The sequence below is a fragment of the Neopsephotus bourkii genome, unplaced genomic scaffold, assembly GCF_033783945.1.
Source record: "Neopsephotus bourkii isolate Nb327-2 ecotype Australia unplaced genomic scaffold, CSIRO-AGI_Nbou_v1 NB_1314, whole genome shotgun sequence".
Lineage (NCBI taxonomy): Eukaryota > Metazoa > Chordata > Aves > Psittaciformes > Psittacidae > Neopsephotus > Neopsephotus bourkii.
In genome coordinates, this window is record NW_026901795.1 from 155,253 (window position 1) to 169,936 (window position 14,684).

At 39.3% G+C, this 14,684-nt stretch overlaps 1 protein-coding gene across 1 annotated transcript in view; it reads left to right on the forward strand.

Annotated features, from left to right (window-relative positions):
- Positions 1-14,684, forward strand: part of NT5DC1 (5'-nucleotidase domain containing 1) — a 128,016-nt gene that overhangs the window by 1,145 nt on the left and 112,187 nt on the right. Inside the window, exons 2-6 of the mRNA XM_061366179.1 lie at positions 1,140-1,231; positions 2,902-2,973; positions 4,081-4,187; positions 7,703-7,782; positions 11,346-11,427. Coding sequence (XP_061222163.1) covers positions 1,140-1,231; positions 2,902-2,973; positions 4,081-4,187; positions 7,703-7,782; positions 11,346-11,427 — 433 coding nt within the window. The remainder of the gene's footprint in view (positions 1-1,139; positions 1,232-2,901; positions 2,974-4,080; positions 4,188-7,702; positions 7,783-11,345; positions 11,428-14,684) is intronic.

The following is a 14,684-nucleotide window of genomic DNA, read 5'->3' on the forward strand; positions in this document are numbered from 1 at the left end:
TGTAGCATCTTACACAGGCACATTCTTCCCGGTAAGGATTGTGTACAATGAAGGCAACTGCTAACTGGAAGAGTTTGGAGAAGAAAAATAAAAAATGAAAACAAAACCAAAGAAAAACCCCTAGGACCCTAACCGAACAAAAATGCATGCAAAAAACCCCAAAGGAAAAAAAAAAAACAACCAAACCAATGAATAAAATAGAGAAAAAAACAAACGCACACCCCCCCCGAAGACCCCCCCCCCAAAATATCACAAAAAACCAAACATTTATTAAACTTAATTCACTTTTCCCCTTCTCACACAATGCAGAGACAGGCTGATGCGTGCCTACAACATTCCTCCTTATTTATTGGAAATAAAATAGGCTGACAGGCACAGCTGAAGATGCAATTAGTTCTTACTCTTCCAGTGTTGGCCTTCATGTTAATCCTTCTCAGACGTTATTCATTCTAAGAGCAGCCTTAGTAATTTATAAAAAAAAAAAAAAGTCCAAGGAACAGCTTCAATGAAAGAACCATGAGAAAAAGGGAGCAATTATCATTTCTGGTAATTTAAGGGCCTGGCAGCAGCCATGTACTTTACCAGCACATTACATCAGTAAATTGTTGACTGTTGTACCAGGCTTTAACAGTGCTCTTTCTGGTCTTAGAAACTTTCTTAATAGTTGCCTGTTTCCTTCAAAATATATTCTTCTGAATACATTTTAAATGGCCCTAAGTGTAGTTGTTCATTGGTTTGAAAGCTCCTTGTTGAGTCTTGGTAACCATGATATTTAAAATTATAAAGCAAAACAAAATAAGATTGGGGAAGTAGTGACTAGTCTGAAGTACTTATCATCTTGGTTTCCCAACGTTCTTGAAGCACAGGGGCAATAAGGTAGAAGGCTGTAAACTTGGTTATGCTGGGCACGTTGCACCAGAACTGTTGTGTGGGCATCTTGAGCTGTTTTGCAGCTGTGATAGAAATAATGTGGAGCACCATTTTCCGTTAGCAGATGCAGTGAGATGGATCCCCTAGCTCCCTGGTTTGATATCACTTAGGAGGCACTAACTCTTGCGTCTTGTTGCTTTCCAGGGAAGCAGTATCTTTGGTTTCGCTAAATCAATATAATTAATGCATGTATTTTTTTGCATTTGTAGCTAATATATGATAGTTTTGCCCAGTACCTGGTTACAGAAAAGGGTTATGACAAAGACTTGCTGACTCTAGCTCCAGACAGCTTAGACTTCTGGTGAGTACGTTGAAAAATAACAGAAACTTCCTTCATAACTTCCTTTAAGCTGTCACTTTTACAAAGCTAGGGAAACAGCTGTTTTTGCTAGGCAGTTGTTGCCCTGATTGTCAAGCCCAATAGATAAATCCAAACTTAACAGTTCTAAATACTTGTTCGAACAAGTATTTGTCATGAGATACTTCTAAGGTGGTATTTTGAAGAGAGAACTGAGCACCCAAGCTTGCTTTCTGTTTCTAGCTGTCTAGACACAAGTCTTTTAGTCTAATTTACTCCCTTATTTTATCTGTCTCCTTTGTCTTTTGCCTTCAGTTCAACTGGTAAATCCAGTAACCATCAGAATTTAGTCATTTTTATCTCAATAGATATGGTTTTGTTTGTGTAAGGCAAAATAATCCCAACAGCCTTCTAAGGAACTGTGGAAAGGTGAGGTGCCAGGAGGTAGCCCTTGGGTGTCATGTCAGGCACAAAGCTGTGATGCAAAACACTAAAATGCAAGTCCGTGCTCTGAATTCAGTGATTTCTGAGCAGGAGCTTGAACCTGACTATCTGATCTTCCAACTTGGATATGTTATTATCTAGGGCACAGCGTGGGAGCTTGAAGGCCAAATAATCACTAAATTTTTTAGGAGAAACAGTTTACTGTTTTTCTGTTTTGATTTGTTTGGTTTTTTTGTTCGTTTTTTTCAAGTAATGCACACATTTTTGTGTAACAGTTTTGATCAGTTATTTTTACAAGTCAGTATTTCACTGAACAGTTCCCAGCAAGATAGTTTCAACTTCCACGAGACAACCTATGTGTCTGTATTTCTCATTTTTTGAGGCCTTTGATGCATGAAATTCTTTATTACAATCTAGATATCTCTGTCTTGGTCCCTTATTGGAGCTGGAGATTCATTAATGTGGACCTGCAGGCCTACTGTGCTGATAGCTGTGTATTGATGCTACTCACCCAGGTGTCACTCGTGAAACACTGGGGATTGCTTCCTGCTGTCTTAGTATACCTTCTTTTCTTTAGGTACCTTATAACAGAGGATGCAGGTGCTATTACTTTTTCAGTCTCATTCATTATTATTTCAGCCACTGAATTCTGAATTCACTTTTCAAGCAACTTGAGCAAACATAGATTCAGTTGTCTGGAAGGTAGACTTATTAGGAGAGTTAGAAACTCTTGTTGTCTGCCCTGTGCTATTAACTCTTTACCTTGTTAATGTTGGCTAGCATGGTAGTGTTTTTACTTTACCTGTTCCTTGGATATTCAGTTGCTTCATTTAAGAAAAGGGTAGAACATTGTCCTAATAATTGGTGTTACCAGTCTAGTAATAATAAGTAGGGGAGTTGCCACCAGGAAAAGCAGTTTCTTTAATGGAAATGACTTCAATGTCATATTTCCTAATTGTATATATTTGGACCTTAATCCTCCAACCTTATCTATATGAACAGTCGCTAGGAATTTGCTATGTAAATGAAAGCCATTCCTTGTTGAGTAATGCATATTTGCATATACAGAGCATTGTTCAAACATGGAAGTATTTGAAGGGTTCTGACTTGGTTGGTTTTGTGTAGCATCATTGTATAGCTTCTGTAACTGCATTTCACTGATACATAAGAAGGCATTCCTCTGAAAGCATTAATTGTTTGTTTCTTCCTTAAAATAAAATTATTCTTAGTTGCAAAGGCTTGGTGTTGGACATTGAAGAAGGAAACTTCCTGAAACTTGCAGAAGATGGAACAGTTTTAAGGTAATATTGACAGTAAGTTTATATTGTTCAACAGACACCAAAATTTTATCCTTTTTCTGAAAGCCATCCATCAGTTTTACTAAATTTTTAAAAATTAATTTCGGTGTACTTTATTAGATGTTAAATACGCTTTGGTAATGTGGTGCTCAGTGTCTTTTAATGTTAGAAATGCAGTCTTTTCATAATATTTACATGTTAGCTGATAGTAAAGAATATCTTCTTTTTAATAAAGGTCTAAGACTCTGAGGGCATAGTGATCTTGAAGGTAACTTCACTTTTTCAGTGGCTATCAGTGTACTCTTGATCCTGTTCAGCTGTGATGCAGGGTAATGTTTTTCTTTGGACCATGAAAACCTGACTCGGAGTCAATGCTAATGACTGATGCTAGTGATGTGAGCACTATTATCTTTGTACCATACACATTCAAAATTCTTCAGGCTTGCAACGCATATTTTAAATAGCCTGAGGTAAATTGAACACAGAAACTGACACATTTGCTTTTAAATTTCTTTTGTATTTTTTTTCTCATAAAAGCTATATTTTGCCTTCAGCGATAATTTCAGTACATCCTTAGTTCTTCTTTACCTCCTTTTTTTTTATTTAAACATAGAAGACTGCTGTTTTCATTTTTACTTCCTAAACAGGCTTGTGTGTACTTCTGTATTACACAGCTGCTTGCAGGACTCAAACTAGCACTTTTCCATGGTTCTGTCCTGCATTCTGTGAATGTTACCAGGCTTCAGAATGATGTATAGGCTTTCTGCACTGTGTTTTATTGTGCAGCGTATATTGATAGTTTAAGTATAGAGAGTGTCCTCACACAATTGAGAACATTCGAGCAATACAGAATGATTGTGTTAGCAGGTGAGGCACAGTAGTTGTGCTCCCAGCCAACCAAACCTCTGTGTAGCAAGGCTTTTATCAAGGACTGTAATGTATATGCTAAAAGCTTAGGTCCTGGGAAGCTTCTGCATTATAAAGAGAGTTGCTTTCGATCAACTTGCCTTCATCTAAGTATTCAGCTGTCATGAATTACTGTGCACAGGGAGTAGTTTGGCTGTTTTCAACCTTTTTCTTTTCTTTTATTATAAATAACAACACAAACAGGGCAAGCCATGGTACAAAGAGTATGACAAATGAAGAGATCCTGGAGATGTATGGAAGGAGGGAGTGGAAGCATTTTAATACAGTCAGCGGAATGGTTTCCCGCTCAGGTAGCTATGCCTTAGCATGTCCTCTTCTTTGAAATTCCTTTGGCCCTGTCAGTGCCTCATGCTGTTAGTTTTTATCACAAATATTTAAAAATACTTGAGCTGAGAATTACTGGAATAGGTAAATGGTTCTGGGGAGAGCTGTTTTGTTGGTTTGGGTTTTTTAGTATTTTCAACTTCTAAGGAAAAAGTTCAACTTAAATTTAGGTCACCAGTGATCATTGTAGAGTCATAAAATAGTTTAGGTTGAAAGGGACCTTAAAGATCATCTAATTCCAAGCCCCCTGCCATGGGCAGGGACATCCTTCACTAGACCAGGCTGCTCAAAGCAGTGTTCAACCTGGTCTTGGACACTGCCAGGGATGGAGCAGCCACGGCTTCTGTGGACAGCCTGTGCCAGTGCCTCACCACCCTCGTAACAGAGACTTTTTTTCCTAATATCTAATGTAAATCTCCCCTCTTTCAGCTTAAAGCCGTACCCCCTTGTTCTGCCACTACTTGCTATTGACAAAAGTACCCTTCAGCTTTCTTGTCAGCCCCCTTTAGATATTGATGATTTTTATACTTTAGGTATTGATGAGACTGTGTGAATGAAGATCTTAGGCCCACTGTAGGAGACGATCTGGTTCTACACCATCTTAAGAGCCTGAACATACACAAGTCCATGGGACCTGATGAAATCCATCCACAGGTCCTGAAGGAGCCGGCGAATGAAGTTGCTACACCACTGTCCCTCATATTTGAAAAATTGTGGCAGTCAGGTTAAGTTTCCAATTACTGGAAAAAGGGAAATATAACCCCCATTTTCAAGAAGGGTAAAATGGATGACCCAGGGAACTACAGACCAGTCAGTCTCACCTCTGTGCCTGGCAGAATCTTGCAGCAGATTCTCTTGGAAGGCATGCTAAGGCACATGAATAACAACAAGGTGCTTGGTGACAGCCAGCATGGGTTCAGTAGGGGGAAATCCTGCCTGACCAATTTGGTGGCCTCCTATGGTGGGGCTACAGAACTGATGGACAGCGGTAACGCAATTGATGTCATCTACCTGGACTTGTGAAAAGCATTTGACACTGTCCCGTATGACATCCTTGTCTCTAAATTGGAGAGACATCAATTTGATGAATAGACCACTCGGTGGATAAAGAACCGGCTGGATGGCCGCACACAAAGAGTTGTGGTCAATGGCTCAATGTCCAGCTGGAGACCAGTAACGAGTGGTGTCCCTCAGGGATCAGTGTTAGGACTGGTCTTGTCCAACACTTTTGTCGGTGACATGGACAGTGGGATTGAGTGCGCCTTCAGCAAGTTTGCCAGTGACACCAAGCTGTGTGGTTCGGTTGATACGCTGGAGGGAAGGAATGCCATCCAGAGGGACCTTGACATGCTTGTGAGGTGGGCTGATGCCAACCTCATGAAGTTTAACCATGCCAAGTGCAAGGTCCTACACCTGAGTCGGAGCAATCCCAGGTACAGCTACAGGCTGGGCAGAGAAGAGATTCAGAGCAGCCTTGCGGAGAAGGACTTTGAGGTGTTGGTCGATGAGAAAATGAACATGAGTCGGCTTCAGTGTGCGCTCTTAGCCCAGAAAGCCAACCGTATCCTGGACTGCATCAAAAGGAGTGTGACCAGCAGGTCGAAGGAGGTGATCCTGCCCTTCTACTTTGCTCTTGTGAGAACTCACCTGGAGTATTTTGTGCAGTTCTGGTGTCAACATAAAAAGGACATGGAACTGTTGGAACAAGTCCAGATGAGGGCCATGAGGATGATCAGGGGCCTGGAGCACCTCCTGTATGAAGATAGGCTGAGAAACTTGGGGCTGTTCAGCCTGGAGAAAAGAAGGCTGTGTGGAGACCTCATAGCAGCCTTCCAGTATCTGAAGGGGGCCTATAAGGATGCTGGGGAGGGACTCTTCATTAGGGACTGTAGTGATAGGACAAGGGGTAATGGGCTCAAACTTAAACAGGGGAAGTTTAGATTGGTTATAAGGAAGAAGTTCTTTACTGTGAGGGTGGTGAGGCACTGGAATGGGTTGCCCAGGGAGGTTGTAAATGCTCCGTCCCTGGTGGTGTTCAAGGCCAGGTTGGACAGAGCTTTGGGTGTCATGGTTTAGTGTGAGGTGTCCCTGCCCCATGGCAGAAGGGTTGGAACTAGATGATCCTAAGTTCCTTTCTAACCCCAACTATTCTCTGATTCTATGAGACAAATGAGCTGACATTAGAGACATGTTTTGGTTATAGAGGTGGTCACATTTCTTCCTTGATGAAGTGGTCCTGTCTCATTTAGGACATATTGGTCAAATCTTAAATTTGTCTTAGTAGACTCATTACCATCAGAGCTGTTACTGGAGGCCTTGGTGCAAAAGCAAAGAACAGAGCAGATCTGGGAACAAAACTTCTCTTGCAGTTGAAGTTTATTAGATTTAGGATAGGAGTCATTTTGAAGGCACTGTGTCTACAATTGTGTTTTTCTCTGTGCTGCTTTTCTGTTTAATTTGATCTTGGCAATTGTGAGTAATACATGTAAAATGTTAAGTTGCATTATGATGTATAGTGGAGATTTTTTCCTTGAGATCTTGCTGACATAAACTCATTTATGATGTTTATTTTTGTTATTATGCAAGTAATCTTTTGCAAGATGGTAGAAGAGGAACATTTTCTTGAGCATAGAGCGAATGCGATTTCCCTTTTCATTGAAAAGTGCATTTGGTCTCCCTTGTGAGTGTTTTGCTCACTTGTTCTTTCCTTTACCTAAGAGACAGCACAGACAAGATCATGAATACGAAAAACATCACTGGTGAAGTCATTTCAGTCCTTAGGAAAGAGTTGTTGAACATGACCTCAGCCTGGGGGGGTGCATTTGCACCCTCCTCATTTAATTCTGTTCTGGGGCTCATGTAATAATGGGGGCATATTTCCCCTTGGGATAAGCGGCTGTTGGCAGCATGCGTGTGTGCAAAGGAGAACACTTTGTGTAAGACCTATCCACATGTTTTTGGAACAGATTCTCAAACGCTTTGTGTTTTCACTGCTAGGGAAATAGCTACTTTGGAAGAGTTGAATGATACAGTCCTCACTCTTTAAAACTCATGGTTCTCTCCCATCTCTTCCACCATAACTTTTAGAGCCTTAAAATGTATTTTTAAAATCTCACTTGCCTTGATATAGGTGAACAAATTTCAGTAGCAAATTATGAGAATCAGAAGTGGGAATAAAGGCTAACACAGATTGTGAAGCAGATAATGCTTATTACCAGTAAAATCCAAATAGGAGTTTGTGGTTGTGAATGCTCCATCCCTGGGAGTTTTCAAGGCCAGGTTGGACAAGGCCTTGGGTGATATGGTTTAGTGCAAGGTGTCCCTGCCCATGGCAGGGGGGTTGGAATTTGATGATCTTAAGGCTCTTTCCAACCCTAACTATTCTATGATTCTATGTTATTATTTTAATGTATTTTTTAACTTGCTCTTAAAGCATACAATATGGATTTTTTAAAAATATTTTTTTAATTATTTTTTCCAGCTAAATACTATCTGTATGATAATTATTTTGACCTGCCAGGAGCTCTCTTATGTGCAAGGGTTGTGGACAGCTTAGATCAGGTAAGAACTGAATTGTGTAAGTATTGCATTATCTTTCTCTTCCTCCACCATGCTTTTTGTATGCATTATTAAATGCATACAAATAGTATATTGAACAACATTAAGGTCTCCAGCTTTGTTCTTGTTTAGACTTTTTCAGGTCGAACTTGGTGTGTTCAAGTTGCCTCTGAAGATAATTGTGAGCTACATGGCCATGTTCAAAATAAATGTACTTCCACTAGAGGGCACAAATAACTAAGATAGAAATGCACTGTTTTCTCAAGTTTACCCTGTGATAACGCAGAATAGTTCTTACAATCTCCTTTAATTAGACTTGGTGGTACTTGAATTAAATCTAATGTAAGTCTTCTGAATAACACGTTTTGCTACTTTGCAAGGTGTTAATGAGTTGAAAGCTTAATTCCATCCTTTTATAGACTCGTTTTTGTCTTAAATGTATTGTTCTGTGTACACAGATATAAATACACCTCTGGAATAGTATCCAGGCTTTTTTCTCTGCCAAAGAATAACTTAAATTTTCAAGGAGGAGAGTACAATTGCTTGAACTTGTTTTCCCCATGCTTTTATATAGGTAGAATGTTCTAAAACCTACCAATCAGCATCAGTTTGATGCTGATTGATTTGGTTGTGTTAAAGAAGGCTTGAATCTTTAACTTGTGTGCAGCTGGGGGTAAGTAAGTATATCAGTGTAAAAAGAGTACCGATGTAGTCTGGCTGAAGGTACCAAAGCACTGCAGCACTAAACATTGAATTTAGAGCTGAGATATGGGTATCAGCTGACTTGATGCTTTAGCCTCCACTCCAGCTGAGTATATTGCTGCCCAAGTGCAAGTGCTCCATGAAAATTTAGCTAAAACTAGCTTATCAAGAAGCACTGAGGACAGGTGTGCCTTAAGACTCTTAAGTTTGTGCCCAGTAATCTCCTTCTAAGCTGTTCAAGCCTTAGAACCCTGTCTCTGATGTAACAGCTGCATCGCATTACTTTAATTTAGACTTGACACAAATCACCTACTCACTGAGAGAGAAAGCATGTGATAGCATGTGTGTAGTAAGCTTTCATGTTCAGTTGCTAGTTCACAAGCTGAAGCACTGACCCTGGATCATTTCTGTCTTTAACCAGAGAGAATTAAACCCATGATGTTTCTCCAGAAGGGCACCAGAAGTGAGTCATGCACCTTCTTTATCAGCTAGCAGTTCTTGAATATTTTAATAGATGATGGCCCAGTTTTAGCAGGAGGGCTACAGTGAGGAAGGCTAGCATCGGTCAGGTGAGGAAGGTGTAAGGTAGGAGGTGGTAGACCACTCCAGCTCTCATGGCTGTAAAATGCTTCATCCTAAATGTTAGAAACCATCACACTTTTTTCTTCCACATTTCTTAAAGGAAGCAGAGGCTTCTGTTTCCTGTTCTGGAAGCCTGTTTAGTAAGGATTGTTGATTGTTTTTTTACCATTTTCAGACAACATTCTAGGATCAGGAAGTTTTCTGCTGGAAAGAGAAGGAAGAACTGCTAGTTTTGGGTTCAGAATGGGTTTAGACTTGAGCTGGGTGTTGGGCTGCTGTACACTTGAAAGATGAATTTGCTTTTGCTGTGTTCACGGCCAGAACTCCTATGTGTTTTCAGACAAAACAGAGGAGCTTTTTGGTGTTTTGGACCTTTTCATTGAGGAGCTACACAAAATACTGCTTTGTCTGATAGTTCAGCTATTGAAATCGCATTTGATTATGGCACCAAAGCCATGGTGGACTGCATGAGCATGCACAGTTTTCTTTCTGCTTTCTGGGCATCAGTTGGTTTTCTTGACTTTCTTATATATAATGGCTGTAGATTTTCAAGGAAATAGTTTGGCATTTATTTCAGTCTTCCCTGAGGTCAAGTGTTTTGAAGGAAGGGTACCCACTTTTAAGCCATCTGTCCTCAAAACAGCACTCTGAGCAACTGTTGGCTCATTGCACTGATATATTTTTTCTTTTTTTCAAAGAAACAAACAGAAAAAATCCCATAAACCCCAAACTAAGAATCAAACTAACCACATGTAATGTGAGGGGAGCGAACAGTTAAATCCACCAGTCTCAAGGTTAATGCTGGTATATGTTAGTGCCATCACCTCTAGATAGGTGTTCCCTAGCATCTCCTTGGACACTGCTCTGAATAATGACTGAGCAGCTAACTGCATTTGACATATATGAGATCTTTTCTGTATATTAGTTCTTTCCTGTATTTCTGTGGTAGTTCGGTTTAGGAATGGATTAGAAAACAATTTGAAAGCCACAGCATTGTATCTTTCCGGCTCTTAACCTGTAGAGCCAGTGGATGGTAAGCAGATTGCCATAGCGCTTGTCAGTCATGCACAAAAAGCCTTGTTTGTTTGACTTGCTGGTTGTGGAATTGAGGGTGAACTTTTACTCTGGAAGCCTCTATGTCAGATTAGGCCTGAAATTGGATCTTACTTCAGTGTATATATAGAATGCATGTCAGTATTAAGGGTTTGAGACTTTTTTTGTAGTTTCTAAACATTTCCATCTTTAGAAAATGTTTTATGCTTACAAAAGGGTTCATTATTCAACTATCAGTGCAGTGGTCAGGACACAGAGGGTGGCAATGAGATGAAATCTGTTAACAATTGCCTTGAACTTTATTGTAATGTAAGTATGTAAAGCCTGTACAACGCTACAAAGACACTTTCCACAGGTTACAAATTCAAAGAAACTATACTGCTTGATTTATTGCTGCCAGGTTACCTTGTAATTCCAAGCACTTCTTCCAGGCTGTGTAGCTAATCTCTGTAATATTGGCTCGTTGTGTGATTACATTTGTTTGATTCAGCATCCTAAAATTTGTGGAGTTTGAGTGCTGTGGGGCTCAGCTGGTTCAGAAGCTTTTCCACTCCCTTGGTGAGATGCATGATGGTGTGATTGAGGTCAGCCAGAACTCTTCTGTGCCTGGGCAGCTTTATAGGAATGGTGAGAGACTCTGCACAACCACAGATCACCTTCCCCTGCCCTTCTGTTGGAGCTGGGGCTTGGCAGTTTTCAGAGTGCAATGCAATGCTGCTCAGCCTGGCTTCTGCATGAATGTTTTAGTGTTTGGGGTGGAGTTATTGGCAGAAGGGCACTATTATTGCAAAGTGGGGGTTGCCAGTTTTGAGGGTGGAAGGTGATATGAATGCCAGGCTGTAGGTAATGTCAACATGCTAATTAAGTACAGTACCTGCAGCTCTAGGTACTGTTTTTATCGACAAATATTAGTGAGACGGCTCGTTCAGCAAGTTGCTGTTCTGTTTAATGCCCCTGTTTGCTGTAGCGTTTCAGAACTCATCCCAAATACAGATCCTTTCTCCTTCTCCACTCCTCATAACCCCATAAATCCCCATAACACATAGACAAGAGGTAACTTACCTACGGTTGCTCAAAGTACTGCTAAATACTGACATACTGAATCCTACTAAGGCTGTTTTACTTCACATACTTTTATTTATTAATGTTATTCCTGTCACTGTCTCAGTATGAAAGCTCAAAATAGCTGATACTTGATATAATGACTAGGTTCGTTTTCACACTTACAGCATGATGGTCAGAAAAAATACGACTTTTGGAAGGACATGGTGGCTGCTGTCCAGCATAATTATAAAATATCAGCTTTTAAAGGTAAGTGGGTTCACTGAAAATATTACATGTGGTTGCCAGAGCAAATACATTTTCAAGTACACTGTAGGCTACACAGAGCTTTTAACTCTAAAGCTTACAACTAGTTGTATAGTAGACACATGTTTATTCTGGAACAGACCATCTTTATCATTGCTATTTCTATTTCATTTAGCTGAAACTGTTTTGCTGTCTTTAATAACACTTGAGCTAGTTCATTGAATTTAGAAGAAAAACAGTTTCTTGCTGTAATTGATACAGTAATGTGGACATCCTGTAACTATATTTTAATTCTATTTCTTGTGTTCTTGTGATCATAAATAAAATCATAAATGCATTGGGAAAAAAATTAAAGCACTAACTAATACTTGATTTTCTTTAGCTTTTTTAGTTTTTACTAGAATTCCTCATATATTATCGAGGTGATGATTGTTTTGTTATAACCTTCCTAAAAATCACAAAGGAATATATTTTATTCTTTTTTTATAAACAGCTTTCCGCATCCCAAAGCCAACTTTATAATACTGTAATACAAATTAGAGTTGGAAAGCATCTTGGATACCCTTCAGCTAGAAATTATTTTCTAATAAGTTAAGTCTGTTCTTTGACAGACTTAACTTCAGAGTTTCTATTAGGCATATAAAATAGTAAGTTGATACTAATGGCTGACCATTTTATGCGTGCACACAGTTAATTGAAATTATTTTGAATTACTATGGGTGTTTTGGTAAAATGATTATGTGCAGCTCAGTTGAGAATATCATTTTGCTGACAGTATTTTCTGATAGAATTACCTCTCTTAATGCAATATTCATTAGGCTTGGGTGTAGTTTGGATCTTCTTAAAATTTAACTTTTTTTCACCAGAGCTGTACCACTTGCTATATTCCTGTCAAATATAATTGATCAAAATTGTCTCAGAGAGGTTTCAAACAAAAAAAAAAAAGTTGATGTCAGGATGTATATTGTAAAAGACAGCATAATATACCTAAAATGTTCTGTTCCTGTGTTTTCATTAGAATAGAAAATGATTGGTAGTTAAGAATTCCTCTAAGAACTCATTCAACCATTAAATACATTTATCCTTTGTTTCCTACTGATATTATACCAGTCCTAATCAACTCTATTTATTTATTTATTTTTTAGCATTTTTGTTTGTTTTTTTTTCAATTTGTGAAAGCTTTTTGCTTTAGAAGATGTAGATGATGCAGCATTTGGCAAAAAGAATAATTTTTAGAAGTGCTCTTTGAAAATTTAGATCAAACAAAAGTCAAAGTCTGACTCTTGAACTCATAAATAATTCCTCGGTTTTATTTATACATGAATCTCTGCTTGTGTGTACATTTGTACGTTTATTTGTATACCTACCTATCAGGTACTTATTTGTATATGTAAGCATGGAATCTGCATATGAAATGTGTGTTATGACTTAATCCTTTCTAGCTCCTGTCAGAATTGGTACCTAATTTAATATACCTCATTTGCTGTTATAAAAGTCATGAGACAACATAACACAGCAGTGCATATTTCACAACAATGAAAATATAAGAATCATAGAATCATAGAATATTTAGGGTTGGAAAGGACCTTAAGATCATCAAGTTCCAACCCCCCTGCCACGGGCAGGGACACCTCACACTAAACCATGACACCCAAGGCTCTGTCCAACCTGGCCTTGAACACCACCAGGTATGGAGCATTCACAACCTCCCTGGGCAACCCATTCCAGTGCCTCACCACCCTCACAGTAAAGAACTTCTTTCTTATAACCAATCTAAACTTCCCCTGTTTAAGTTTTAACCCATTACCCCTTGTCCTATCACTACAGTCCCTAATGAAGAGTCCCTCCCCAGCATCCTTATAGGCCCCCTTCAGATACTGGAAGGCTGCTATGAGGTCTCCATGCAGCCTTCTTTTTTTCTCCAGGCTGAACAGCTCCAACTTTCTCAGCCTGTCTTCATACGGGAGGTGCTCCAGCCCACTGATCATCCTCGTGGCCCTCATCTGGACTTGTTCCAACAGTTCCATGTCCTTTTTATGTTGAGGATACCAGAACTGCACACAGTACTCCAGGTGAGATCTCACAAGAGCAAAGTAGAGGGGCAGGATCACCTCCTTCGACCTGCTGGTCACACTCTTTTTAATACAGTCCAGGGTACAGCTGGCTTTCTGGGCTAAGAGCGCACACTGAAGCTGGCTCATACTCATTTTCTCATCGACCAACACCCCTAAGTCCTTCTCTGCAGGACTGCTCTGAATAACATATTAACTGATAGGTATGAGTTATTTTTGATAAAGCCCTGTGAAATCAGAAGTGAAAAAATGCTGACTGTATATACTACTTAAATATTTTAATACATGTTAGGGTCTATGCTCTGTCATGCATAACTTTGAAAGGCTTCACAGTGGTCTTATAGTCCTTTAAATAATATGGTCCAGTAGATGAAGTACTCAACAGGGAGTCAGAAGAACCAGAGGTAATTTCTTCCTGTATCACTTACCTCTGATATTTGTCTTGTACATCTCTTTTTTCCTTCAGGACCCTCTGTGAAATGAGAATAATGATACTAATTTTCTGTCACAAGTTTATGCCAAAGAGATTTTTTTTTTTTTTTCCAGTTGCAAGCTTAACATAACTTCCTGAGGAAGCTTCTAAACTTGGCTTCAGCCCAGTCACCTTTCGTAGCTCAGAGCATGGCCTGCAAACCACAGCCACTTGACTTAACTCCGTGCCCCCAATACCTTTTAGAGGGTTTAACCCTTCAGAGAAAAGCAGTGCTTATTAAGTTAGTGAAGGTAAAATTTCAAAAGCAAACTTAAGAGGTTGGTTGAAGAAACACAAAGTTCCCAAGTTGAAACACCATCTTAGTGGTGCCATTGTCAGTGACGGAGCAGAACGACTGACCCTTTTGATTTTTTAAATCCATGAAGTGTTTGCAGTTCACTTTGTTTTGCTGTCAGTATGCCCTTGTTTCTCTATGTGCTTTGCTTTTTCACATGAGTTTTTTGATCATGTGTCTAGTGAATTTTGCTTTTCATTGTCTTAGTTATGGTAATCGCCTTAGATAATTGCCCCATGATATTTTTTTTGGATGGCTCTTTCAGATAGGAATGATTGTTCTGAGTCAGCTTAATGAAGGATATTAACCCACTCTTCTGCTTTTAAAGAAATGAAGAACCGAGGCTTGTAGAGGGAAAGTAATGAGTTCCAAAAGTCTTGCATTATTCAAACCTTTCTTTGTGAAGAATAACTGAAACAAA